At 47.8% G+C, this 27,579-nt stretch overlaps 1 protein-coding gene across 4 annotated transcripts in view; it reads left to right on the forward strand.

Annotated features, from left to right (window-relative positions):
• RNF216 (ring finger protein 216) overlaps positions 1–27,579 on the forward strand; it is a 149,544-nt gene that overhangs the window by 68,001 nt on the left and 53,964 nt on the right. Inside the window, exon 14 of one of the 4 annotated variants that reach the window (XM_028088423.2) lies at positions 1,964–2,451. The exons of the other annotated variants lie outside the window; for them this stretch is intronic. Within the exon in view, the coding sequence (XP_027944224.1) occupies positions 1,964–2,014 (51 nt within the window). The 3' untranslated portion in view covers positions 2,015–2,451. Of the gene's footprint in view, positions 1–1,963; positions 2,452–27,579 lie in introns of those variants that run through there. 4 annotated transcript variants of the gene reach the window in all.

A 27,579-nucleotide genomic window follows, 5' to 3' on the forward strand; every position in this document is an offset into this window, starting at 1 on the left:
AGCATCTGACTCTTGATCTCAGCTCAGGTCTTGATCTCAGGGTTGTGAGTTCAAGCCCCTCATTGGGCTCTACACTGGGTGTGGAGGCGGGGGTGTGGGGGTAAATAAATAAAATCTTTTTTAAAAATTAACAAAACTACCATACAATCTAATAATCCTACTTCTGAATATATGTCAATTGAAAACAGCATCTTGGGGCGCCTGGGTGGCTCAGTCATTAAACAGCTGCCTTCGGCTCAGGTCATGATCCCAGGGTCCTGGGATCGAGCCCCGCATCGAGCTCCCTGCTCCACAGGAAGCCTGCTTCTCCCTCTCCCACTCCCGCTGCTTGTGTTCCCTCTCTTGCTGTCTCTCTCTGTCAAATAAATAAATAAAATCTTTAAAAAAGAAAAAGGAAACAGAATTTTGAAGAGCTATTTGTACTCTTGTTCATTACATTATTGTTCATAATAGCCAAGATATAAAAGCAACCTAAATACTTATCCATGGATGAATGGCTAAAGGAGATGTCTTTCTATACAATGGAACATTAGTCAGGATTTGAAAAGAAAGAGATCCTGTCATGCTACAACATGGGTGAACCTTGAGAAATTATGCTAGTGAGATAAGCCTATCACAAAAAGACAAATTCTGTGTGATTCCACTTACTGCAGATATGTAGTCACTTACAGAAACAGAAAATAGAATGGTGGTTGCCAGGGGTTAGGGGAGGCGGAAACAGGGAGCTGCCATGCAATGGGTATGAAATTTCAGTCACCGAAGATGCAGAAGCTCTCGAGACCTGCTGTAAAACAGTGCATATATAGTTAGCAGTATTGTACTGTACACTTTAAGATTTGTTCGTGGGGTAGATTTCATATAGTGTGTTTTTTTAACACAAAAAAAGAGAGCTAATGATTCATTATCTCTTTTCCTTCTGCCAAGATGGACGCGTAGAAATAAGTCTGTTTTGAGCTACTGAAGTTTGAGTTTGTTCCAGCAGCATAACCTAGCATGTCCTGACTGATATCATGAGAACCAAAACAGATGATGGTGGTGGAAAAAAGGAACAGATTTGAAAGATAATGGGGAGATAGGATTAGAAGGAGATACTCTGATCGTAGGGGTGGGGAAAAGTCCAGATGACTCACTTCTCTGGTTTAGGCCACTGAGTGGGTGATGATACTATTCACACACAAGTAGAATAGAAAAACTGGGTGGCTCAGTTAGTTAAGCGTCCAACATTTGATTGTGGCTCAGGTCGTGATCTTGAAGTCATGAGATTCTGCCCCATGTTGGCCTCCACACTGGCCTGGAGCCTGCTTAGGATTCTCTCCCTCTCCCTCTCCCCTCCCCTCCCCTCTTTTAAAAAAAGAATAGAAAAGATTGCAGGAGAGAATGTCAGTCGATTCTGTTTTAGATAGGTAGAGTTTTGAGGATGGAGGTGTTCGGTATGTGTATGTTTTGCTAATGCCTGGCACATAGTAGGTCTCAGTAATTACTTAGAAAGTGACTAGGGTCAGGAACATGAGGTAAGATCTAGGCTAGAGGAAAACTTTGTAGTCAGGAGTAAGAAGCGTTGAAAGGAGGGAGCCCTGGGGACAGGTAACACAGCTGGGAGCACGGAAAGCCTGCAGCAGGGCGTCTAGGAAGTAGGTCACAGGAGTTAGAGAATGCTGATAGCATTTTTTTCCTAAAGATTTTATTTATTTGAGAGAGAGAGAATGAGAGAGAGCACGAGAGGGAAGAGGGTCAGAGGGAGAAGCAGACCCCCCGCCGAGCAGGGAGCCCGATGTGGGACTCGATCCCGGGACTCCAGGATCATGACCTGAGCCGAAGGCAGACACCCAACCGACTGAGCCACCCAGGCGCCTGCTGATAGCATTTTGATTTAGAATCTCATCAGAATAGATGAGTTTGGGGAAATTAATATCATTAAAGTGAGTCCTGATAAGTTCAAAGTATATATTTCCATTTATTTCAGATCTTCTTGTGTCCCTTAGTAACGTTTTCCAGTAAAGAGAATGCATCATAAGGCATTCTCAATGATCGCGTGCTTCAGAACTTGACCCTCCCCGCAGATGAGAGCATCCACATTCTGGACGCTTTCCACCATTAGGGTAAGGTCTTCAGAGTTTGGCCCACTGTGGAAAATAAAGTGAAAACTGTCTCTTGGGAACCTGAGGCAGGGACAGCAGGTTCGGAAGTTCCCGCCCTGTTCTTCACAGGCAAGGGAGAGCTAAGTTGAGTTAGGTCTAAGCTGGTCCCTCCTTATTAGGCGCTATGGTGAGTCGCCACTAGGTGGCACTGATACTCCATGAGGAACAGTTTTCTCTTGAGCATTTCAGAAGTATGTCAGTCAGCAAGACAGTGTCTCGTAAACAGAATTCTTTTAGGCTTAGTACCAAAGCAAACCACTATGTGCATTCAGAATTTAGTATCAGAGATGTCAGTGTTTTTAGAACCTATGCTTTTACCTTTTCCACTTAAACGAATTTTCCTTATGACATCGTTTCTTTTCAGCTAGATGGCTAAACCATCCGTTAATCCTTGAGGATTGCTAATGTTTAAGAAATGAGCCACAAGCTGATTTTTGGCCCGTGTGAGACTAAGGGCATCTGCTTCCTCATTGCAGTGTCTTTGCCAGTAATCTAAACTCCAGTTAGATTTCCAGGAACTTGTCACTCTGAGATGAGGCGTTTATATTAACGTATTATCTGGAGGCAGGCTTGAATGCCTGGAATCATTCCTCTAAAATCCCTGAAGAGAATAAGATACTGTATCTTTGATGAAATGCGGAGAGAGTCTTTGTTTCATTGATATGATGGAATGCTTTTGTCAAGGCCCTCAGTGCCCTGTGTGTTTGCAGATAAAGGATTCATCAGTTTGTTTTCAGCATGGTGCTTTTGGGAATGAATTGGATGTGTTTGGTGTGGGCTGCAGAGTGTTAGATAAAAGGAGATTTGTAAGCGATGCTTCTGGAATATTTATTCTGAGGGTCAGAATTTCCCTCTTGAGTCCTTCTCTACTTTTCCAGGATCATAGCTTTGCTCCATAAATTCAGAGGTTTGTACGTAGAGCTTTCCAGAAAGGTAGCCAGAGCTACAAGGTGGAGGTTTAAGACTATTCATGAAGTAAGCGCTAAGGGAGGGAGACCCATCAGGTGGTGAGACTTTAGTCGGAAGAACTGTGAAGGACACCTGGCTTGGTGTTCCTTAGTGAAGCCAAGGGGTGAGTGTGGCTGCGCGTCTTCCCGGTGTCACTTGTACTTGTTTTCCTGTGTCTTTCTCACCTTTCTTTCCTGTGCTTCTCGTTTCCTTTCCCCTCTCCTCTTTTTCTACCATTTCCAGGCCCCATCCTATCCTTTGTAGCATTCAGTATTACTGACTTCACAGCCCTGAAATATAACCAGAATTCACATCTGCAGTGAACCAGTTTGTTGCTAAAAAACAGGCATCTGCAGCCGCCTGCCGTAGCTGGACGGCCGCGTGAAGAGAATGTCAATGAGCCTGGACCAGCTGTCAGTGCCAGGGCGGCTCCAGCTGTGACAGTGGACGCTTGGCACTTAGTAGCAGCACTGCCGTTTGAGGCCCAGACCGTCAGCTGACTCCTGTGCTGAGCACAGGCGTTCACATTTATCTAGATCTGAATGAAGCTGGATCCTCTTGTTCCCACTATCAGGGAGGATCTTTATTCAGGAAGTTATGTTGACAAGAACTGAATGTTTGGGTAACAAAAGGATTTTTTAAGTCCCAGAATGAGCACTCATTCTCTGGCGTGGAAGTCCATGCTTCATAATGCAAGTCCACAAAATAAGTGGGGTGGGGTGGGAATTCCCTCCCGGGGATTTGGCCTGCCCCTGCTCACAAGGTGAGTCACTTCCTTCAGCACCGGAGGGTTCTGGAGGGTTCTGGCGGAATAGCTTAAGACCTCAGGCTGCGTGGTATGCAGGCATGTTGGGTAGGTGCCTCTCAGGGCTCTCAGCTCCCGGCATTCCCCCCAACCACCCTAGAAAGTGGCCTCTGAGGTATGGAGTGGAGTGACAGTATTTACCCAATGGTGAGAACCCAGAAGGAGGCCTCCCCGCCTCAGACACAGTCCCAGAGGAGATCCCAAGCAGCCTCCCTGTGAGCCGCCCTCCCGGCAGTCTTGGGTAGAGCTGGCATGGTGGCAATGAGGTTTCAGGATCTTTTTAACTTAATATTTTAGTCATTTTCCAGTTTTTAAAATTCCTCTTTTTAACTTAATATTTTAGTCATTTTCCAGTTTTTAAAATTCCTCATAGCAAACAGCATGGCGAATGTGTTCATTATAGGCTTCTTGATCCTTGGAAGATTTTGGTTGATAATTACACTTCATTACTTAATGTCTTCACACGCTAACATGTGATTAGAGAACCTGGTGTGGGGGAGGGGGGGAGGGGTGTGGGGGGGTGTTCCCGAGAAGAATAAAAACAACAAAAGGCAAATATTGCTTATCTATTTTCCTATCCTGCCTTCCTAGTAAAAGTCATGTAAATACCGTATCTGTTGTTTGCAGCACTTACTTGAAAGGGAGCTAGGTATCTACCCAAGGGGAAGAAAGGTAAAATATACACGTGGGGGGCCGCCTGGCAGGCTCAGTCAGTAGAGCTTGCAACTCTTGATCTGGGGTCTTAAGTTAAAGCCCCACTTTGGATGTAGAGGTTGCTCAAAAATAAAAAAACTTTAAAAGTACATATACACACGGCACCTGGGGGGCTCACTTGGTGAAGCGTCTGCCTCGGGCTCCAGTCATGGTCCCTGGGATCATGTCCCACGTCAGGCTCCCTGCTCTGCTTCTCCCTCTGCACCTCCTCCCACTCATTCTCTCAATCCCTCTCTCTCTCAAATAAATAAAAACCTTTAAATATGTATACACACACACGGATACATACGTACACGGGCACAGGTTAAACGACAAAGCTGAGGGCACCTGGGTGGCTCAGATGGTTAAGCGTCTGCCTTCGGCTCAGGTCATGATCCGAAGGTCCTGGGATCGAATCCCGCATCGGGCTCCCTGCTCAGTGGGGAGCCTGCTTCTCCCTCTGCCTCTCTCTCTCTCTGTCTCTCATGAATAAATAAATCTTTAAAAAAAAAAAAAAGACAAAGCTGATACGAATAAAACAGTTATTTTTGTTTCCCGTTAGTCCTACAGGAGTAGTTTCTATTCCTATATTGCATCTTTTCTGTCCCTTGATCCTGGGCACTAAGTAGTGAAAACGGCTGCAGGCCTGGCAGTGCTACGGGGCAGCCCCCCCAGCGGGCAAGGGAGTGCACCTCAGAGCCCAGGCGGGCCAGACAGGCTGAGCTGTTGTCGTGGACTCCGGTATTCGCCTATGTCCTTGACACCCCGCCTCCCCCCCAAGGTGGGTGTTTCTCTGCCTTGCCCCCACAGAACATTCCGGTGCTTCCTTTCTCACCCAGGGAAGCTGCTCTAAGATGGTTAAAATGTTGCTTTGTGTTCCTGCTCCGTCGGCAGTGCTCGGAACGACCACTTGTGCTGGGCTTTATTAGTAGGTTCTCAGTTTGGGGAGTTCCTTTGAAGACTGCTGCATGAGAAGCCCTCGCTGACGTGCCGCCCTGGAGCCAGCCCTGGGCTGGGCGCCGCCGGGCTACAGGGAGCGAGGTGCCCGTGCCACACCTGTGCTGCAGCTCAGAACACAGTCTGGTGGTGTGGTGAAGACAAGGGATTTCGATGTTAAACCAGCTCGGGCTTCCGTTCCAGCTCTGCCCCTTCTTGCCTTTGTGACTGAGGGTAAATACATCCCCTCCCTGAGCCACAATTTTTAAATCTGTAAAATGAGAACAGTTGCACCTACCTCGCAGACCTCTGGTGAAACGTCAGTGGCTTGTCAGTCGTGTCTCATAAAGCGGGGGCGGAGGCGCAGACAGCCTGATGTAGGGGAAGCGTCTGTGCCTGGCATGTCTTAGGTCAGGAAACAGTAGCTGCTGCACAGGGAAGGCACAGCCTGATGCCAACAGTGCGTGCAGGTGAGGAGTTCCTAGAAAGGAACTTCTCCCAGATGTCTAAAGTCTCCCAGAGGAGTGTGGAATTCCCCTAAGGTGGGCAGATGTAAAGTCACATCAGGGACCTAAAGATGACTTCTCCCAGACCTTAGCTTTTCAAATCATGGACTCAGAAAACTCTTTTCTTACTAGCATGCCACAGTGGAAGGGGGATAGATTTTTTTAAGCTAAGTTTTGTGCTAATATACTCTGTAAGAAATGACTGCTCTCACTTTAGCCCACATTGTTCAAGTTCAGAGAAGGACCTGGGCTACCCTGGGGAGAGCTGTGTCCTAATGAAGGCTACCTCTGTCCTGCAAGTCTCAGTTGCTTGGTCCACAGCACTGCTGTGTCTCTCCTTTTGGATGTCTCATTGGTTTGTTGTTTTGTTTTTATCCCTTTCTGAAAAGATTGGCATCTCAGGGAATATTTCAAGAGATGAGTGTAGGAAGGACCTAGAAAAATGATTGTTTTACTAGAGGACTCAGAATTAGTGACAAAGTGAAAATGGCCCTGCTTTGTCTCCATGACTCATGGGCTGTTTTTTGTCGTCTTAGGAAGGTGCTGATCTTTGAGTCTTGACCACCGCACCCACCCCCCAGTGCAGCAGGGCAGGCCTGGAGGCTGGGGCTGCTCACCTTTCACTGTCCTTGTAATGAAAGGACATACCTCCTTGTCTCTCGTTTGTTTGGGTTTCTACTAAGATATGTTGTCTACAGTATGTAAAGAGACTGAGAGTTTTTAACAGACTTGGATGGGCACGTTATTAAAATTGAAACACTGACCCTTTCTCGTGATTTTTGTGGCCACCATGAGCCATTGCTTATCAGACTCACCACAGCCTAGCCCTGTTCATAAACCATATGGGGATCATAAGCTTTGAGTGCCTATCTTTCTGGAAACCACATATTATTTGTTTAGTGCCTTCATATGTTTTGTTAAAATAACTTAATGGTTTTTTTGTGTGTGCCTGTGGCCTCATCAAAGGAGAGATGCAGGGGCGCCTGGGTGGCTCAGTTGGTTAAGCGACTGCCTTCAGCTCAGGTCATGATCCTGGAGTCCCAGGATCGAATCCCACATCGGGCTCCCTGCTCAGCAGGGGGTCTGCTTCTCTCTCTGACCCTCTTCCCTCTCCTGCTCTGTCTCTCATTCTCTCTCAAATAAATAAATAAAGTCTTTAAAAAAAAAAGAGATGCATTTTGATTCAAAGTCTTTAGAAATTTCATGTTAAAAATCCCCGAGTTGACGTCTACAAAATATCTTTATAGTCATTGGCCGCGTTTTTGTCTATTCACTAATTGTGTGACCAGGTGTCAGCATTTTAATTTAAATTGTTTTACTGATTCTCACTGTAGTGTCCTTGGAGGAGTGTGTGCATGCATCACACGGGCATGTGTGTACGTCGTGTGTGCGTGTGTGGTATACATGTGTGTGTTGGAGCACAGAACCTTCGTGTCCCCTCTTTGCGTTCTCAACACAGAGCACTGCAGGGCTTCCACCCTTGCAGGTAGAGGAGAAATTGTTGCTATGGTAATAACACAGGCATGAAAACACCCCATCTCCCTGTGGGTGTCTGTGTCAGGGAGGAGGAATGTGGGCAAGGGAAACAGGAGCAAAAAGGAATGCTTAAAGCAGAGTGGAGCCGTCGCAGGGTGGAATTTCTCGTTTGTACTGTTGGATTCAAGGTCATTTTCCTATTGCTGTGTAGTGCCTGAGCAATGTAAATGGCGTTTTACCATCCAGTGTCCTCCCTGACGTTGAGACAAACATACAGAGAATGAGGACTTCTCTAGTCCCCAGAGGCTGCATGGCCCTCTCCCAGACCACGATTAGAAATGCATGTCTGTATCTGTGAGCCAGTTTACTGTCCTAAGTGGGATTAACTGCCCAGACCCAGAACCCATCGCCCTTTGTCTCCACGGTAGCAGGCTCAGGAACCAGCCCTGCCATCTTGAAACCTAATGGCATCTGTGCACTCTGTATCTGCACCACATACCAGTGCTCCTTGAGAAAATCGCTCAGAATGACCTTGGTGACTAGGATGAGCACTGACAAAGTCCAGTCTGCCGAGGTCAGGGTGAGAAGCCACAGTTCTTTTGCCGTTCTGTCAGAAAGTCAGAGCAGAGGCAGTTAGGGTCCTGTGAGGTGGGGGTTTGGCACCTTAAACAAGCAGATGTTCAGGGGCCTACCAGTGGAGCTCTTACCAGTAGCCTCTTTTTTTTTTTTAATTTTTCTTTTCTTTTTTTTTTTTTTAAAGATTTTATTTATTTATTTGAGAGAGAATGAGAGACAGAGCACAAGAGGGAAGAGGGTCAGAGGGAGAAGCAGACTCCCCACTGAGCAGGGAACCTGATATGGGACTCGATCCTGGGACTCCAGGATCATGACCTGAGCCGAAGGCAATCGCTTAACCAACTGAGCCACCCAGGCGCCCCTACCAGTAGCCTCTTTAGGGACTTTCTGCTCCTTGTCTGCTCAGTCACAGCTAACAGGGGACATCAGGAGTCAAATCCAGGGCTGCCTTACTTGGTATTACGTGGTTTTAGGTGTGATTCAGGTACGGTTGGCTGGTTTTAAGAGTCCTTATCTTTTAGAGATACAAACTGAAATGCTTACAAATGAAATGATATATTATCTGGGATTTGCTTTTAAAAATACACTGGGCAAGAGAGGATGGGAGAGTAGATGGGGTACAAAAAGCTAATTAGCCCTGAGTTGATAATTATTAAACCTGAGGGATGGGTAGATGGGGACCCATCACTCATGTTTATTGCCTACTTCTTTGTATATTTAAAAAGTTAATTTTTAAAACACCATATTGAAAAAACTTAGTTCCACTTGACTTTTCTATTGTCTGTCTTCTTTCCTACTTTGTTGCTTTGAGGGCATCTCACTTTTGGGACCTGCAATGACCTGTACTCAGATGTCCAGTTCTGTGGCATGGTCACTTTTTTAAGAGATGAGGGAAATTTGTTACATAATAGGAAAATGTCAACAGCTTTTAGTGGGAAGATAAAAGGGCTGGTCATTTTGGAGGAGGGAAGGTTTTGTGGGCGTGGAGGGGTGGTCCTCAATTTGTACAAGATTCTTCTGTAGGAGTGGTTTTGACTTAGTGTTTCCAGCTTCCCTGAGTAAAAAGACTTCAGCTACCCAGAAGGAATCCAAAATGGATCCCTAGACCCTCTGTAGCCAGTGAAACAGGTTCTGGGAACCTGGGGCCCGGTGTCGAGGCCCTGCACCGAAGCCCCGCTGGAGGCTTTTGGACAGCTCTGGATAGGCTCCTTTTCTCTGGAATGACTTCCAGCATATGGTGCAGCTTCAAGGCCAGAGAAGAGACCAGACGACCTTTCAAGTGTCCTTCCAGTCCCGAAGTCCCTGGTTTCCAATACTGAGGGTTTTCAAACTGGTGTTGGTATTTGCTTTCCAAAGAGAAATAGGCTGAGTTTCTCAGATCAAATCCCTATGGCCTCATAAAAGCACTTCGGTTTTATTTTCCATCAGAAATTCGTATGAGAAAGGGTTTTAAGTTTCAAAAGTTCCCTATACCTGAGAAGCTGATTGAGAGTCTAGCCCAAAGAGAGTGATGTGTAGACCACAATTTTTTCTTCTCTTGTTTTGACTGTAGTTTGTCCTTTCCCCATCCTGACCCTCTTCAGTGAGATTTCGCTGCTCCAAACATCTCCAGTTTCCACAATCCTCTTAGCGCCCAGGCCCTCTCACGTCCCATAAAAACCACCTCCTCTTCTCTCCTGAGGCCAGCGCCTGCTCTCACCTCCCCTGAGCTCTCCCAGCATGGGTCTTCTCTCCAGGCAGACCCTGTGCCCCTGAGCCCTCTGTCACCACGGCCCGGTCTGCTGTGCAGTGCTTCCCTCTCCCCTGCATTCCTCCTTTAGACTCACTCCTTCCGAAAACTTTTGCCTTGCTGTCTCAGCTGCTCCCTCAGCATAGGCTTGTGCCAACACAGGCTGGTTGGCCTTGATTGGAACTTGGTCATTCGTTTAGCAGATTTTTATTGAGTATTGCTATGCCTGAAGATACAAAATAGGCAGCAACAGCCCTACCCTGAGATCTGGATCAAGGGAGGCCAACTCCTTGTGCAGATAGCTCAATAGTGAGGTGGTGACAGGAACTGCTGGAGGGAGCCAGAGGGAGGGGACAGTCCTTTGGGCGCAGTCCGGAAACACTTCATGAAGGAGCTGGATCTTGACCTGACAGAGTCCTAACGGGACCTGATGGGTGCGGCTAGACCGCTGTTCTGGCCCAGGAAGTGACACAGAGAGAGCTCTCCGGGGCTCAGCGGTAGACCTGTGTGACGGAACAGGAGGACAGATGGACTTCGGTTCGAAAAGGACACCCCAGGGTGCTATTGCAAGCCTGCTGTAGGGATGGTGTGATCAAAGTGCTGGTGGGAGGGTGGATTTGGAGAGCCACAAAAGAGGACATGGGGGTGGGGAGAGATTAAACAAGGGCGGGGTGGCAGCTGGAACATCTGGTCGTTTCTGGTGACCTAGTGACCCAAGACCTGGGGATGCACAGTGCTCTTGTGGTCCTTGGTTAACAAAGCCTCCAGTCCCAAAACCCATTTGTGCAGTGCTGTGGATGTTTGCTAGCATTCTAGAAGGCTAGCAGTCTTCTCCAGAGGGCCTCGGTGGAAGTGAATGGGCCTGGAGAAACACCAGTCTTCTGAGGGCTGACTGGGGGGCCGGAGGGGAGTGGTGGCAGCAGTCGAGAGCAACGGTAGAGGCAGCCAGTTCATGGTTGGCAGTGGATCCCGGGAATACGTGTGCAGGCGGCTGGCAGTCCCTGGAGCACACACCTCCCCTGCTGGTAGAGGGGGGTGGTCGAGGGGGTGCTGTGGTGGGGGGTTCTGCAGTGCTGGCTACAGGAAAACTGGACATTTGGCTCTTCATTTAGTGGCTGCTACTTTGCTCCAGTTCCATGGCCAGCATGTTTTTTTTAGTCCTTGGATGCCTTAAAATATGGAAGAAACCATGTAAGCATCACAAGTTTTCCCCCACCCATTTAAAAAAGGCTTGTTTTCCAGCTGAAAGCATGTTGGATAAGCTTAATTTCTCTCACTCAGATAAGCTTAATTTCCCTAACTCCGATGTGCATACAGAGAATTGCCTAATTTTCCTTTTGCAACATGTTTTCCCAGCTGCTGGGAGGCCTGTTTTTTTTTTTTTTTTTTTTTTTTTCCTGTGAGCCTCCTGACAGAAATGCAAACAATTTAAGGCCCTCTGGTACCAACTGCTGTTTATTACCCCAGGGACTTGGATATTGGTGTGTTTTCCCAGGAATGTATTTATCTGGAGTCAGTGGCTACTCCCCCATCCCTCTGAGCCATACGGGAGACGGGGATCAGGCTGGGCTGGGCTGGGCTTCAGCAACAGCTGCAGCCCCTCCTTTGAGCAAGGTCACCTCCCTGCTCAGCTCCAGTCTCACAGCCTCGTTGTGCTAGGAAATGAAACCATTCCTTGCATGTGATCTTATTGGAATCCTGTTTTCTGGGGCACCTCTCTTAGATCTTCCAGCAGAACACAGACAGCTTTTTTATACCTTGTTTTGTCAAAAGTGCATTTCCACCAAAATAAGGCTTGATGCTGTTCATAAGTAAACACATCCCCTTGCAGGCAAGGCAAGGAAGGAATGCATCTGGGAGCAGTTGGGCTGGGTTTGCTTTTCCCCTGCTGAATGCCTGGCGTGCACTGTCCATCCAAGGGTGGCTGAGGGGAGAACGCTTTATTCTTTTGCTGCCAAAACCACAACAAATGACAACTTTCCGTTCTGTCATCTCTCTCAGCTCCACTGCTGGGCAAGCAATTCATTTTTCTACCATAAAAGGGCAACGAAGCCTGTGTAGAGCCGGGGTGCCTTCTGCACTGCAGTGAGAAAGCAGAAGACAGCCGGGGAGAGAGCTCAGCGGGGCTTCTGCCGAGCACACCTCCTGCTTAGGCCAGGCTTCAGGGTGGTGGCAGCAGTCGAGAGCGGGGAGTTGGAGGCATGCCATCTGATTGGGCACAGTGAGGTCAGAACAGGCGTGGGTATCCTTGGCATCTCATGCTCATCTAGTGGGACACATGAATGTGTGGTTCAAACCCTGTTCAGAGGGGGCGCCTGGGTGGCTCAGATGGTTAGGCGTCTGCCTTCAGCTCAGGTCATGATCCCAGGGTACTGGGATCGAGTCCTGATCGGGCTCCCTGCTTGGTGGGGAGCCTGCTTCTCCCCCTGCCTCTGCCTCTCTCTCTCTCTCTCTCTCTCTCTCTCTCTGACTCTCATGATTAAATAAATAAAACATTAAAAAAAAAAAAAAAAAACCTGTCCAGAGGAACTGCACCAAGCCTGCCTGGGTGGTTCTATAATACTGGTATCTGGTTTTCTTGATTTGTAATTGCAGGTGCTGGGTTTATAAGGGGTACCTGGGAGATCGTATAGCTCCGACACCTTCATTGTACAGATAAAGGGAAGAGGTTAAATGCGAGGTTTACGTAGCTTGAGGAAATCCTCCAACTTCTGTCTTTCCAGTTATACGTGGAGTCTGGATTCCGGGATAGTTCTCTAATCTGTATATGTCCTCAGTTGTCCATTAGTATACAGTTTGCCTCCATTAATGGTGGGCCATGGAGACCCGGACTAATAGAAATACAGTTCTTAACTGGTGGGTTTATGTGTCAGTCAGCCAGGGCCTTCCAGAAAGTGTCTATTCTTGGGCGCCTGGGTGGCTCAGATGGTTAAGCGTCTGCCTTCGGCTCAGGTCATGATTCCAGGGTCCTGGGATTGAGTCCCGCATCGGGTTCCTTGCTCAGCAGGGAGTCTGCTTCTCCCTCTCTCTCTGCCTCTCCCCCTGCTTGTTCTCTCTCTGTCTCTCTCGCAAATGAATAAATAAAAAAATCTTAAAAAAAAAAAAATCTATTCTTTGTAGTGTTGTTAGCTGTAAAATTCATGGACCCTTTAGGTGATTGTAAAAATAAATGTCATTCAAAATCAGTATATAGGGGTAGGTAGAAAGCAAACATTTAGCTATTTTGACAACATTAGAGTGGCTGCAGAATTCCCCCCCCCCCCAACCCCACCCCATACAGCCTGGTGAAGAAACCAGAATACCAGCTCAGCACACATTGAGCAGGAGCCCCACGCCACAATATGGCCACCAGTGCAGACCTCTGCCCTGGGCCTCTGCCTTCTCTTGGAGCGGCCACTGCCCTGGAGAGAGCAGGTTCTCAGATTGAGCCGAGAACTGTGCTTTTTGCCTGATTCTCTTATAGGTTTTCCTGTAAAGAACTAAGATTTGTCATTTACACTTAACTCTTTTGTTTTTAAGATTTTATTTATTGCTTTGAGAGAGCACGCGCAGGAGCAGCGGAGGGAGAGGGACAAGCAGACTCCCCACTGAGTGTGGAGCCCTACTCAGGGCTCTTTCCCAGGACCCTGAGATCATAACCTGTGCCGAAGTCAGACACTTAACCAACTGAGCCACCCAGGCGCCCCTACACTTACCTTAACTCTTCACATCTGATTTCATAGCAGATGCTGGAAATGAACCAAGCACATTCTTCAGGGAATGAAAACCATGTCCAAGAATCTTGCTGATCTGGAAATTTGGGAGGAAAGCAAGGATTTTCAGGTTTAAACTTTATTACCCCAGTAGTACTGGTGGTCAGAATGGATTCTCAGCTCCTTGGCTCAGAATCAAAGGTTAACTCAGAAGTCATTCCTGGAAGAGAATATCACTGAGTAGAGATGGCAGAAACAAGCTCAGTATGAATGATTCAGTATCACATTCCTAGACCTTGTTGGAAACTGTAAGATGAGCTTAAATCTTACTGTTCCAGCAAATAAAGCAATTGGGTAGGCCGTGGTAAAATGGACCATTTACACAATTTTTTAGCATGACCTGTCTAAATTCTTTTTTTCTCAATAGCATAAAACTAAGTAAGTAAGTATCTTAATCTGTTAAAGAGCTAATTGGTATATTTTTCCCTGGTACTTCTCAAGATCTTCACTGTCCTTGGAATAAACAGAATAACGCCCAAAAGAATTTGTCTCCACTGCCTGTTTCACACAGTCTTTCCCTGTAGAAACCTTTGAAGCCTTTGTTGTCAGTAGCAGCAAAAGAATTCCATCTTACAGAACACTTACTCCTATTAAGTGTAATTTTTATAAGGCTAATTTCTCAAGCAAATAGCATTTCCTTCTTGGATAGCGCCTCTCCCCCCCCATCCATCACTGTCTACACATGCTTGGGCGTCCTGGCCATGTGGTGACCAGCTCAGAGACATCAGCCTGCTCACTTCCTAATTTGGTCACAGTGTGCTTCAGGCAGCCTTGCCAAACTTAGAAAAACACAAACACAGGGAGTAGCTTTGATACAGCAAAGGGGGATTTCCTCTTATCAAAAGACCTACAGTTTGCCTCTTGCTTCCTCTAAAAAGAGGAAGTGACACGTTGGGAGGTTATAGCTCACCCTGAAGTTCCCTCTTTAAGCCTCCTCCTCCATGCTGGCCTCTTCCCAATTCCTGCTCTTCCTTTCCTCAGCCTTCTTAATGCTTCTCAGCATTTACAGAGTTTAATTTTATTCTCAGGGAACTTTAAGGACTAAGGAATTTTCCACTTGAATGTCCATCAGTGGGAAACGGGTTAAATATGTTTTGGTGCAGCCATACAATGGCATACACCAGAGGATGGCAGGCTTTTTCTAGAAAGGGCAAGATAGACAGTTTAGGCTTTTCCAACTACATAGTCTGTGTCACAGCTACTCCGTCTTGCCTTCGTAGTGCACAAGTAACCCTAGACGGTGCGCGAACGAATGAACGTGGCCGTGATCCAGTAAGATTATGTTTATAAAAACAGGCCTCAGGCCAGATTAGGACCATGAGCTCCAGTCAGTCAACCCGTGGCATATACAATAAGATTTAAAAGGATGACATGGGTCCAGTAGTGCCAACACGGAGCTGCCCCCAAGATGTTGTTAAGTGAAAAAAGCCAGGTGTAGAGCGGGGGGTGGGTATGGTATGTTTATATTTGGGTCTCAGACGAGTGGAGTGGGGGTGTGCTGACATGTACGGAAAATCTGTGTGGAAGGGCAGTTTCTTGCACTGGTCCCCAGGAGTCGCTTCAGGGGTTCATCAACCCAGTCAACTCCGAAATTTTAAAGCAAAAGGATGTTGTTGTGTTGGTGTTAAGGAAACTTGAAGAGAAAGGTAGAAATGTTATTTTTAAACTGTGCTTATTATGTATTTTCAAGCCCATAGCCATTTCTCCCGGATCGTTGTGGGGGCTGACTTTACCTCCCTCAAAAAGAGTGCGTGGCCTCAGATTATACGTGAGGGGCTGGGGTTTCAGGGCAAGCGGAAAGAGCTGGAACTTGGTAGCTCTGCCTTTCTTCTCACTGGGCTTCTGCAGGAGTCCCGTCCACAGCACGTGCCCAGGAGCTGCCGGACAGAGCGCAGCCAGCGGGAAAACCGTGGCCCCAGGGTCAGCCCCGGGGGTCAGTAGAGCTTGCATTAGTCACCATTCAGGACTGCTTCCAGCTGCTTCCATTTCCCACCGAGACTGACTCACGAGGAAGAACGGGTTCTGATTCACCTAAGCATTACGATGACCAGTTTTAAAACCGTCTGCCCTTGGTTGTGAAACTAGCAGATGAAGTTGTTACTTTCCTAGTATGTAAAACAGCTCACTTTGGGTATGTGAAGGACAAATAAAAGGTTTAGTAGCAAATGCTTCTCTGTTTAAAAGACAGTTAAAGATAGGAGCATCTCAGGAGTCACGGATGGCGGTCAGCCTTGCTATGTGGCCCTTCCCCCACCTACCAGGCAAATATTTCTCAAATAGCTGTTCTAATCCTTTTCCATGCATAATTTGCAGGCTTGTGTGTGGTCATTCCATTCTTCTACGAAGCTCTTTGTAGGCATGTCGTATATTGTACCTTTTGAAATCCCCCTTGGAGCCATGGTGTTGTGGGGGCTTTGCAGAGATGCGGAAGCAGTTGTAACAACACAGTCTTGTCTTCCACGAGGGAGGGGCTGGCTGCCAAACCCAGGGCCTGTTCTTCATCAGTTGTCTTGACTTTCCTTTAAAAGCATTAAGTGGAAAGGTACCAGTTCTGCTGAACAAGCAGGCATTGCCTTTTATGAGAGAAGTCATTTAAAACATCGAAAATATGTTTGAAAGATACTGGTGTCCTTTTCTCTGACCTCAATTTCATACACTAGTAACTCTCCCATGCCAGAGACTTAGCACGACACACTCCTTGCCAGGTGGCCAGACACGTGTGTCCACTCCAGAAGAGAGAGCGAGCTTGATCGAGGACACTAGGAATTTGTGCTTTGCCATACGTGTTGCCCTAAAGGGAAGCTGCGCATTTCAAAAAATAGATTTAAATCTCTTTCTCTCCATCTCTCTCTCTCTCCTCCTTCCCTCTCTCTCTCTCACATACACACATCCTCTCCTCTTCCCCTACCAACACCACCTGCATACTGCCACCACCACCACACCCCGCCCCCCCATAGCTCTCTCCATTACTGCTTTTAACCTTGAAACCTCTGTTGTACACTTACGCATCCATCCTGTTCCTGCTCTTGCATTATTAATGGACCTGGAGCAATCCAGCCAGAATGCTGACATTACTAATTACTGCTTATAACCCAGAAGTAAGGAGCAGGGAGTAAAGTGGGTCACAAGACAGTGTCATAACAATAAAATACTGCTGTCGGGCAAAATTGCTTGGTGTCTGTGCTCTGTTGTTCAGGGTGGAGGTGGGCTTTCACCACAGGCTGACCCACTAGAGACCCTGCTGGCCAGAGGGGAAGTAAATGCTCTTCACTTCGGTCACCCCGGGTTCTCGCTTTCTGTGCACAGGGTTAGAGAAGGGGATTTGTTTGGTTTCTATCAGTATGGTAAAAACATCCAGAATTCTTATTCTAGCCAAACAGCCCTTTGAAAACAGACTCTGCCCTGGTGGTGCGAGCCAGAAGGAAATGCAGCAGAGCTGCGGGGAGAGTGCAGAAGGCTGGCTTCGTCCTCTCAGGGCCCCCGTGCTGTGTGTCCTGTGCTTGCGTCAGCCCTTCACTTCCAGATCTGAGTCTGCTCGTCTGTTAAGTCCCCTCCAGCCCGACTCCTTGGTGAGTTGGTACACTTCTATGCGTTCTTTTGTGCTGTCATATGTGAGCTTGGTGGACCAAACATGCATTTACCTGACTCTCAAAATACTGGGCAGTGGAGCATCGTCAGAGGAGAAGGGTCCTGAATTTAACTCTGCCCTCAGCTAGCCAAGGTCCTTCCCACCACCTTTCCTCTGTGGAATGAGGATAGCACCAGCCCCGCTTACTTGGAGGGGTTGTTTGGTGCTGGGAGATGTCTGTGGAAGACATGGGTTGACATACCCGATGGGAGCTGCGGTGGCAGTTTCCTCCTCCCATGGCCTGAGCGGTGTGTTTCAGGGAGAGGAGCATTTCACTGTGCCACAGCCACTGATAAATCTCAGGCCTTTAATGTCACCTGGGAACCTCAGCCAAAACGCGCCTGGCTTCTGAGGAACACTGACTGTGTCTTCTAGAGGAACAGGAAGTATAAAGGGACTTTATAAAGATGTGAGTAAAATAAAATACAAACTTGCCTGCCCCTTCACATACCACTTTATTGAATTCTGCATATCTAGATTATTTTACTCGTGTACTATCATGGAATTACAGTCCTGAAACTAGATTTCTTATGCTGTGGAAATGTTGCTTGTAGAAAGTCCAGGAGGAAAGGAAAAGTACTTTGAAATAATATTTTCTGTTTGTTTAAAAGCACGAAAGACCATTTTGAGAGACCACAAAGCTTAGATTTTTCTTGAAAACGGCTTCATGAAAGAGGAATTATCGATCACTTGACAGTAGAACTGAGAGGTAGGTTTCTCAGTGCACTGCCTCCCGGTCTTGAGATGTTTTGCCTTTCTCTTTTCTTTTCCTCCCTTTTTTTTTATTTAATACTACAAATGCACCATAGTTGACAGAGCATTGGGGTGAGTCACAGTTCTCAAAACTGAAAGAAAATCCTGTCGCTTTTCCCCATGTGTCACACACCAACCAGGTGCTTAAAGCGGGCTGTGTGAAAGGGCGGGCATCCCGAGGCACACTGATGGCCGAACCCTGCACTGGGAACTTCTTGTCTCCTCGCCTTGCCCTCCTGTTCTTCCACAAAGGATGGAGCCTCAACAGAATCCTACATACCCTGAGCTTTTCAGATCCACTTGATGAAAAAGGGCTATTTCCTTTATTCGGTTCTTTGAACTCTTTTTCTGTTTCCTCATTTAATCAACGTTGGAGTTTAGAGTCTTAAATTTTACTTTAAAAAACACAGTGATTTGTATGATAATGTTAGCCATGGTCATTTTGGGGCCTGTGTCATACTTTAACAAAAACAACCCATTTTAATAAGAATGTGAAATAGGGGCACCTGGGTGGCTCAGTCGGTTAAGTGTCTGTCTTCGGCTCAGGTCACAATCTTAGGATCCTGGGATCGAGCCCCAGGTTGGGGCTCCCTGCTCAGCAGGGAATCTGCTGCTCCCTCTCCCTGTGCCTACCGCTCCCCGTGCTCATTCTCTCTCTCTCAAACAAAATCTTTTTGAAAAGAATGTGAAATAGATAAACTGAAAATTACCCAGTGCTAGAGTCAGCAACAAAATTTTACATAACCCGGGGCACCTGGGTGGCTCAGTCGTTAAGCGTCTGCCTTCGGCTCAGGTCATGATCCCGGGGTCCTGGGATTGAGCCCTGCATCGGGCTCCCTGCTCCACGGGTAGTCTGCTTCTCCCTCTCCCACTCCCCCTGCTTGTGTTCCCTCTATTGCTCTCTCTCTCTGTCAAATAAATAAAATTTTAAAAAAATTTTACATAACCCATCCCCAAGAAATAAGATTGATCTATAGGTAGTGATCAGGAAACCTCTCCAAGAAATGCACTATCACGTGAAAATAGCAAGGTAAAGTGTGTGCAATCTGAGTGTTTGGCTCCTTTTGTATAAATGTAAAGGGTTTATCTGTTAAGTATGTGTATTATTTTTTTCTGGAATGAAACAAACTGCTAAAGGAAGGCTTAAAACAAGAGGAGTGCACTTTGTCTTCATTTATGCCTTTTGTGTTTCTTAGTAGCTTGTACATGGGTGTCCTTGCTCTCACCGGTAATCTCTATCAACAGAGATTGAAACAAAACACCCAACAACTCCAGGACAGAAAATGGGTTTTAGCCAAACCCTTTCTCCCCTGACGTCCAGTCTGGAAAGAACCAGTCAGTAGCTCCTGCTTCCATTTCTTTGTAGCTTTTGGATGTGTGAGTGTCTAGTATTACATACAGTTTTCACCCTACTTCATTTACTGTCTTTTTACAGCTTTTTACACTCTTCTCTCAATGTAAAATAATTGAAAGAAGACGAATCATTGCTAGAAATGCCTTTCAGTTTTTCAAAGTTCTGTGCTTTTAACAGCGGAATGAGAGCCTGGTGTCCTCGCTGCCCAGCGCTAGGAATCCAGGACTTGAAGCAGGAATGTCTTCTGTTAAGAATACTCTCGTGACTGTTACAGGAAAGCTTGGCAGAGCTTCATGCAGTTTCAGTGGTAAAGTTCCATCTTACTCATTTGAACTGCATGGCTCGCTCTGTCTGTTAGACCTAGATTTGTGTCAGGGTCCATATTTGTAATCGTGCAGAAGTGAGATTCACGTAGCAGAAACTCTTGATGCTAAAATCTGTGTTGTAAGTTTTCTCAATTAGGGAACAGAATCAATAAACAGAAAACAGAGACTTTGCTAATTGGATGTACCCATTCCTCTGATACTTATTTACTGCTCAAATCACCTCTCTAGTTTCATTTCTAAAAGCTAGTACCTTCCATCAAGCATAAGTAAACTTGTCAGAACAGCTGCTTTTTCCTGCTAGAAAACAGAGGAAACAACAGGATGATAGGATGCTGATTATGGAATGACAGTAAGAATTCTGAGCATAATCTATGTAATCTACACAAGTTCTTCATTCTCTTAATAACTTGGTTTCCTCGTCTGTAGAATGGGAATGATGACACCTGCCTGTCTCTCACTGGGTTGTCTGAGGATTGAAGAAAGGGTTGTTTGTAAAGTCCTTAGGTGGCACCTTTCATCTTCAGAAATTAGATACCTTCCTTCCAAGACACACAGTAGTTTGGGGTGACCACAGTCTCTTCAGTGGTTGATTATCAAAGAGAAGGTTATCCCTGGAAGATGACAGAAATCGATGTGTTTTAACAAGAAAATAAAATAGAAGGGAGGATCCCAGGACAACAGAAGCAAAGAGCTTTTTCAAGACCTGGGGCGGGGCGGGGGTAGCTGCCCTGTCAGGACCCAAAGTGAGGACCAGGGAGAGTTAAAAACTAAGTGGGGATTATCAGTGGGCAAATGATGTGGAGCCTGAAAACGGTGAAGATGTTTATCGAGGCTCATTTTTCTAAAGCTCAGGATGACCAGAGATTCTAGCTACATTCTTTGTGCCATGTTTTACATGTACTTCACTGAATTTTTTACATAGTTTTCTACAAGATCAGTACTTAGAACGCATTATAATGCTATGAATGTAAAGAATTCACATTTTGAAAATGTTTTGCCTTTGTCCAAGCCTTCTTAACATACATACTTAATTACAAGGCATAAGGATTAATGGGGCTTTGAATATTTAAAGCTCTTTTCCCAAGATTAATTTGATTTAATTACCCCTGAGCTCAGCATTTGCAGCCTTGGTGACTTGCTGTTGGGATGTGTCTATGAGAGGAGAGGGGCTCAGGCAGGCTTCCCTACCCACCAAGCCCCTTCCCGTTCGTTTTCAGCTCATCACTTTGTCCTCTCAGTGGGGGGAAGAAAGGGAAAGGTCGTAGAAGTTGCCTCTACGGAGTTCATCTTATAGCTTGCTGTATTTTCAAAGTAGCAGTGTTTAGTGTGCATCCCTTGGCATCCAGGACAATAAAATAACAACAATTTCTACAGCCTTGCTCTTCTAGAAACTTAAAAATCCTCGCTTGAGCCCTGGGTCCTTCAAACCTGCTGGCCGGTGTGAACAGGAGGAACAGGCACAAGCCCCAGAAGAGCTTGGACCCCAGACAGGGGCCAGCGGACGTCTCCTCTCCTAACATGGATCGCAGTTATCCCGTCTAGTTGTGAAGGCAGAGGAGGTCCGAGAGCCTGTGGAGCAAAGAGAAGGAGGCATCTTTGTTCAAAGCGACTGTGTTCTTTCCATCTCAGCCTGCCATCACCAGCAGAGCCACCCTTGTGTCCACCTCTTGGTGGATGACAGTTGTGGGGAGCTTCCCTGGTTCCTGCAGCCCAAGGCCAGTGACTGAAGGCTCACCCTCTCTCTGCTGTGGTCTGGCTCCCTGTAAGAGGCAGAGTGTGGAATGAGCAGCCAGTAACAAAGGTGGCAGGGTTGAGGGGATGCACAGGTGTAGCCTAGCAGAAGCTGGCTTCCTCCAGTGTGCCGCTCACCGGTAGTGGGGCCGGGCACTTGTGCTCAGCCTGAGTGGGTAGACAGGGTATTGAATGATGGCCCTTCCCTGCACAGCCTGAGCCTGGGGTTGGGGAGCATCAGTAGACTGCCCCAGCAGGAGTTCATATTTCCTTCCTGCTACAGGAGAGGACCCTACAAAAGCTGCGGTTTTGTGCCTTGAGCAGATGCTGTTCGGGAGCCCATTGGAATAGCTGTTAAGATATCAGTAGAGGCTGCCCTGTTCTTCTCGGCAGCCAGGGCACAGGCACCCAGGCCTTGAGCAGACCTGAGAACACTACACAACTCCTTGGGGTGATCTTCGCTGCTACTGACATGAGCGGGGCTTGCTTTCCAGAAACCCCAGGGGCATCATACTCCCAAGAGTGGTGGCTGGTGCTTCCTGAAGCAGGTCAGGAATAATTGACTGGCAATAGTTTGGACATCAGGATGGTTTTCTTTGTTTTTGTTTTTGCTTTTTAATGCACAGGCTCAGCTTGGAAAGTCCAGCTAGTGGAACCCCATGTTCAGCCATCACAAATCAGTGTCAAACACTGGCCAGGCTGAATTGCTTTTTTGCCCCCTTGTTCTTCACACATCACCGTCTGCTTTTATCTAGTCCTTAACTCAGCCATAGCCAGCCTTCTCACCGTATGTAACTTGTCATTATCATAATGTTACTGTTTTTCCTTAAGAGCTTTCCTACCCTGTCCTGCACCCCACACCCCCCCCACAATAACTGTGCAATTCATTGATTATCTGCTGTTGTGCCAAGCTCTTTAAAAACTATCCCCAGGCTTTAGAGTAACCCTGAAAGAGATGTCATTACCCCCATTTTACCAGATGGGGACACTGGGGCTTGTGAGGTGACCCGATCAGGTGGGGGCCACTGGCGCAGATGGCGGAAGGATTCACCTGAGGCAGAACAAAGGAGAATGAAGTTTATTGAACTCACTGCAAAGGAAATGTGGGCAGGACAGCAGAGGGGAGGCTGTCTGCCAGGACGTGGTGACGGGGTGCTAGAGTCAAGGGGGGAGTGAGGAGGTATGGGAACACACAGAATTTCCCTTTCGTGGTACCTGTGCCCGCCCGCAAGTAGCCCATTGGTGAGTTAGGGCCTATGGCTATTTCAGGGTGGGTCGCCTGATGGGCCTGTTTGCATTCAGCCCGGTGGCCACTGTGGGCCCTTGTGCCTTACTCATGTTTCCATTGCTCAAGCCTGTTGCCTAAAAGTGGCCTCTACCTGGCTCGGAGGTTAAGTACACACCCACAGACGGCAGAGCCAGGATTGAGGCCAGCACATTTGTTTGGTACGTTCTAGTGACATAGTTAAGATAATGATGCCTCTGGGGCGTCTGGGTGGTACAGTCAGTTCAGTGTCCAACTCTTGGTTTTGGCTCAGGTGGTGATCTCAGAGTCCTGAGATTGAGCCCCGAGTCAGGCTCCACGCCCAGCATGGAGTGTTTAAGACTGTCTCTCCCTCTCCCTCTGCCCGTCCCCGCATGCACGCACACGCACTCTTTTTTTTTTCTCTCTCTCAAGTAAATAAATCTTTAAAAAAAGATCATGGTGCCTGTAGCCAAGGTTACTTCTCACAGAGAGCAAGGAGATAACATTGCACCTACCTTGGTGTGGTGAGGAATGTAGGAGGCACCAACCATCCCTCTAATCACTGTGTGAGAAGAGCAGCTATCCTTTATGGGGCGCACCCAGTTTCTCATTTATCTTCGTGGGGATCCTGCCAGGTCCTTGCTTTCCCCATTTTTATTGACGAGGAAGCAGAGGAGGCGGGACTTGCTCAGCCTTACACAGGTCCCTCTGGTCCCTGTCCCCCTCTTCCTAACATGTGATGCTGTAATCTTCAGCTTGTGGTCTCGCATTTGCTTTGTGCCACATGATTGTAATCGTTCCATAAGTACCATGTCGTGCCCGGCTTTTTTTTTTTTTTTTTTTTTTTTTTTTTAACTTCACCTGACAGAAGCACCTTCTGCATTCTTAAACAGTTGGTAAACCTGTGTCCAACATATGTGCTTTGGTCGGGTTACATGTGCCCCAAGACCGAGGTAGAAAGTGTTTTCTGCTTTTGCTTCTGCAAATAATGCAGTGCATGGCTTTGTACATAAAGCCTGTTCTTTTTTAGAATTATTCCTTAGGATAGATCCCTAGAGTAGAACTCCTGGGTCCAAGAGAATCCATTTTCTTGAGACTTCCAAAATTCTTTCCAAAAGGGGTGCACATAGTTCTCTTTCCTCCAGTACGTGCTGCTTATTTTAAAAGGAAAACTGTTGTAGTCTGTTCTTCAGCTTAGAGACTGGCTGCCCTTCCAGAGGGACACTGACAGCTGTGAAGGGCTACTTTGTGGTGAAGTAGCTTTTGAGGTGTTTCCAAAGGATTTCATAACAAAATAGGAATTTTTAGGGGTGCCTGGGTGGCTCAGTCATTAAGCGTCTGCCTTCAGCTCAGGTCATGATCCCAGAGTCCTGGGATCCAGCCCCGCATCAGGCTCCCTGCTCAGCAGGAAGTCTGCTTCTCCCTCCCCTACTCCCCCTGCTTGTGTTCCCTCTCGCGCCGTGTATTTCTCTGTCAAATAAATAAATAAAAATCTTAAAAAAAAAAAAAAGGAAATTTTAGAGTCCACCTTTGAGCAAAAGCCAGTGTGGGCCAGCCCCGAGGTACAGAATCCACCAACTCTGCAGTTTAGGAAGGGGAAACTCCACGCAGTTTGTCCCGGCGACACAGCACCTGCTGTGCTCTCCATTGTCCTCCGAGTGGACAGGCGTGCTTGCTGTCTGAGTGCGGGCATCTCTTGACTGTCCCTGCCACGAGGAGAGCAGCTGCTGGGGTGGAGGAACAGTGGGAGAAGAACAAAAACAGACAGATGTGCCCACGAAGCTGTGTCTTGAGAGTGCGAACGTGTTCCTTCGAGGTTGGTGGTGGCACAGGGAGTTTGTCACCTTCAGTCACCTTTGTAGCATTCTTTAGAAGATCCTGCGTGCACCCTTTGAGGCCACTGTCTTGGCTCTGAACTTGCTTTTGAGTTTGGTCTTTGTCCTTCCCATTCTGGAAGTGTTTCCCATTTGTAAACTGAGAACTGAAGTGTGGCACTTGATTGGATGGCCAGGCCCATGAGTAATGCACTCTAGCGGGCCAGTGCTGTCTGTGGCGTGCGGAAGTAGTGACCAGTGAGCCTTGGGCCAGCTCATCAGACACAACTGTCTCAAGTTGAGTTACGAGATTTGTTGTTGACACTACCCAAGTAATGTGGACAGAGAAACATTCATGATGTGGTCAGTTGGTAGACTTAGGAAGGAGGGAGACACCTGCCCCTGATGCTCAGGGTCCTATATGACCCTTGAGGCTTTGAGAAGACCCTTGGAATAAACTAGGAAGAGATGTGCACTGGAACAGGGCTAGTGGTTTTCCTCCCAGAAGCATAGAAGCTATTGGAGACACCGTAGCAGGCCCTAGAGGGATAGTAAGACTCAATCTAAGCTCCTTCTGTGGTCTCAGCCAGAAATGGTGGTGGTTTCTGGACACAGGAGTGGAGCTGGAAGGACTAGCTAGTGGGTGATAGTGTCCTTTAGTGACACAGGGGAGACCGAGAACAGCTTTGTGAGGAGACCAGGGGATCCCGGGTCATGTTTCAGAAATGTGTAGCCAGGTGGAGCTGCAAGCCTGCTGCTTAGGGGAGCCGTCAGAGCCTGGGCCCGATGGGGAGGGACTGATTTTGCCTGGGAGAGTCAGATATCGTGGGGAAGCAGCTCCACCACTGGACCTAGAAGGCTGCTGTAGGGCTGGGGCAGAGGAGTAAGAGAGGCTCCCAGAAAAGGATGCAGCATATTGGAAGTGTTTCCAAGGGTGGGTGGGGAGATGACGTGGCTGGGAGGAGGGCAGTCCCTGTGGGAAGTCCATCCAGGGTGGGAAACGGGTGTGACATGATCCCATTCAGTGTCTCGGAACTTCTTACAGCAGTCTGAAGGAAGGACTGGAGGTGAGAAGAGGTTGGAGGCAGGGAGAGCAGTAAGGGCAGCTCGCGGCATGAAGACAGACTGTGCGCCTCATGCAGCCACACTGCCGCCCATCTGTCACCAGCAGGAAGGCAGACCATAGGCGGGCCGGCCTGTGGCGCTGGTGGGGAGCGGCTGCCTTTATCAGAGTGTGATGGCGGCTGGCTCTGGATCCTGTGTGATGCTCTAGCTGTTCCTGGGCCAGTTATTTTTTGGGTTTTGTTTTTTTTGTTTTGTTTTTGTTTTTGTTTTAAAGTAGGCTCCACGCCCAGCATGGGCCCAGTGTGGGGCTTGAACTCATGACCGTGAGATCAAGACCCAAGCTGAGACCAAGAGTCGGACACTTAATGGACTGAGCCACCCAGGCACCCCCCTGGGCCAGTTTTAAAGGCACTCCTGCGGCTGTTTCCGTAAGATCAGGTGTTTAAAATGCACACACAGAAATACGCTCCTTCTCTCAGTGCTTTGCTTTGCTTGCTTTTTTAATTGCATCCTGCAACAGCACATTCCATTGGCGGATTCCATGGCAGGAATGTTCTTTCACTTGCTTCATTTCAGTGGATTGATTTTGTGATCCATTGCCACAGCACCTAGAGCTCAGGCCTTGTCAAATGACTGATTATGCGGTGCAGACCTCAGCTCCCGGAAACAGCAGGTGGGAAGGACTGCTGGGGGACTCTCCGGTCAGCTTTCCCACTGTCGGAAGGCCTCTCCCAACTTCCCCAGAGTCCTCACAGCCTGGCCCTCGGAGGTGGGCCAGGCAAAAGTGTTCCCTGTGCAGCTCTGTTCTGGGCCTAGTAAGAGATTGGCCCAAAATCCCTAAGTGGTGGCAGAGCAGGCTGTCAGTCTGGTACTGTTGGCGGGCCCGGCTGGAGCAGCAATGCCCACGTTGAGACCCTGGCCTCTGTCTCAGTAGCTGTGTGGCCTTCCGCCGCCCACCTCACCCTGTGCTGCAGTCTCCTCATCTGGCAGAACAGGGAGGAGAATAGCACCCTTGGGGGGAGGTCTGTTATCAGGACTGAATGACTTAAGGTAAGAACGTGCTTAGTCCATAAGCATTTAGCCGGTGCTGGCTGTCGTCACTCGTTCTGCTGCGTATCCCAGCTCCTCCTCTTAGATTTGGCAACCTTACTCAATGGTCTTTTCAATATCCTGTACTCAGGGCTCCCATACATTTCCTTGCTGCTCTGCTCAGGGCCATTTCCAATCCCTGTGTGGGCGGGGTTATTGGAAAGCAACTGGTAAACCGCCTGTGCCACCCATGTCTCCAGGTGCTCACACTCCACTGCAGCAAGCGGCCTCCTCGGCCTCTGTGGACCTGTCCGGTCCTTTATCATTCACAGTGTTCGGTCAGCTCTCGGTTTCCTTCTGCTTTTAAAGTGAGAGAAGCCAGCTCTCACTTGGCGAGCTGGTGTCCAGAAATAGGCTCTGTCACCTTCTGTGTGAGGGGCCTCTCCATCCTGATTGCTGGAGACGCCGCTAGGGCAGGGTGCTCTGCATTGTGCGGTCGTGGCTGCCACGCTGTACGTGCTGGAAGCGAGTTGTCGCATTCAGTCCCGTAGCCCTGTTAAACATCCTTTTACAGATTTGGACACTGAAGCTGGGAGAGATGAGGCACCCACCCACCTGTGGTCACCATGTAGTAAGTGGCCGAGGCAAAGTGCCCAGATCTACCCAGTGTTCCTGACCACAGGTTATGTGGGGAGCCCCGTCACACTCCTCTGTCTGAATCCCACTTGTCTGTGTGACGAGATTACCAGTATGTATTTGGCGAGGCTGTGATGCTGATCAGAGGATTATCTCAGGCAGACCACTGACTGTTAGTTCCCTTCCTGAGACTGGTCACAAGCCATTGTCCTGCAGATCCTGTTCGTGAGATGTGGATAAAATATTTACATTGCAGGAGCTCAGATGACATAAAGCTGTGTTGTGTTTCTCTGCACGTGGATATTTTAAGTGAATTGAAAGCCTTGTCGATTGGGCCCAACATGGGTAGTAGGTTTCCGAGGGTGATTTTATTAGTCTAGTGAGGAGCTAACAGTTACAGCAGGCAGCCAGCAGAAGGCCCCAGAGCCTCACAAAAAA

This window comes from Eumetopias jubatus, unplaced genomic scaffold (genome assembly GCF_037043125.1).
Source record: "Eumetopias jubatus isolate StellerSeaLion01/CBP00866 unplaced genomic scaffold, mEumJub1_p1.0 scaffold_12, whole genome shotgun sequence".
In the NCBI taxonomy this organism is placed as follows: Eukaryota; Metazoa; Chordata; class Mammalia; order Carnivora; family Otariidae; genus Eumetopias; species Eumetopias jubatus.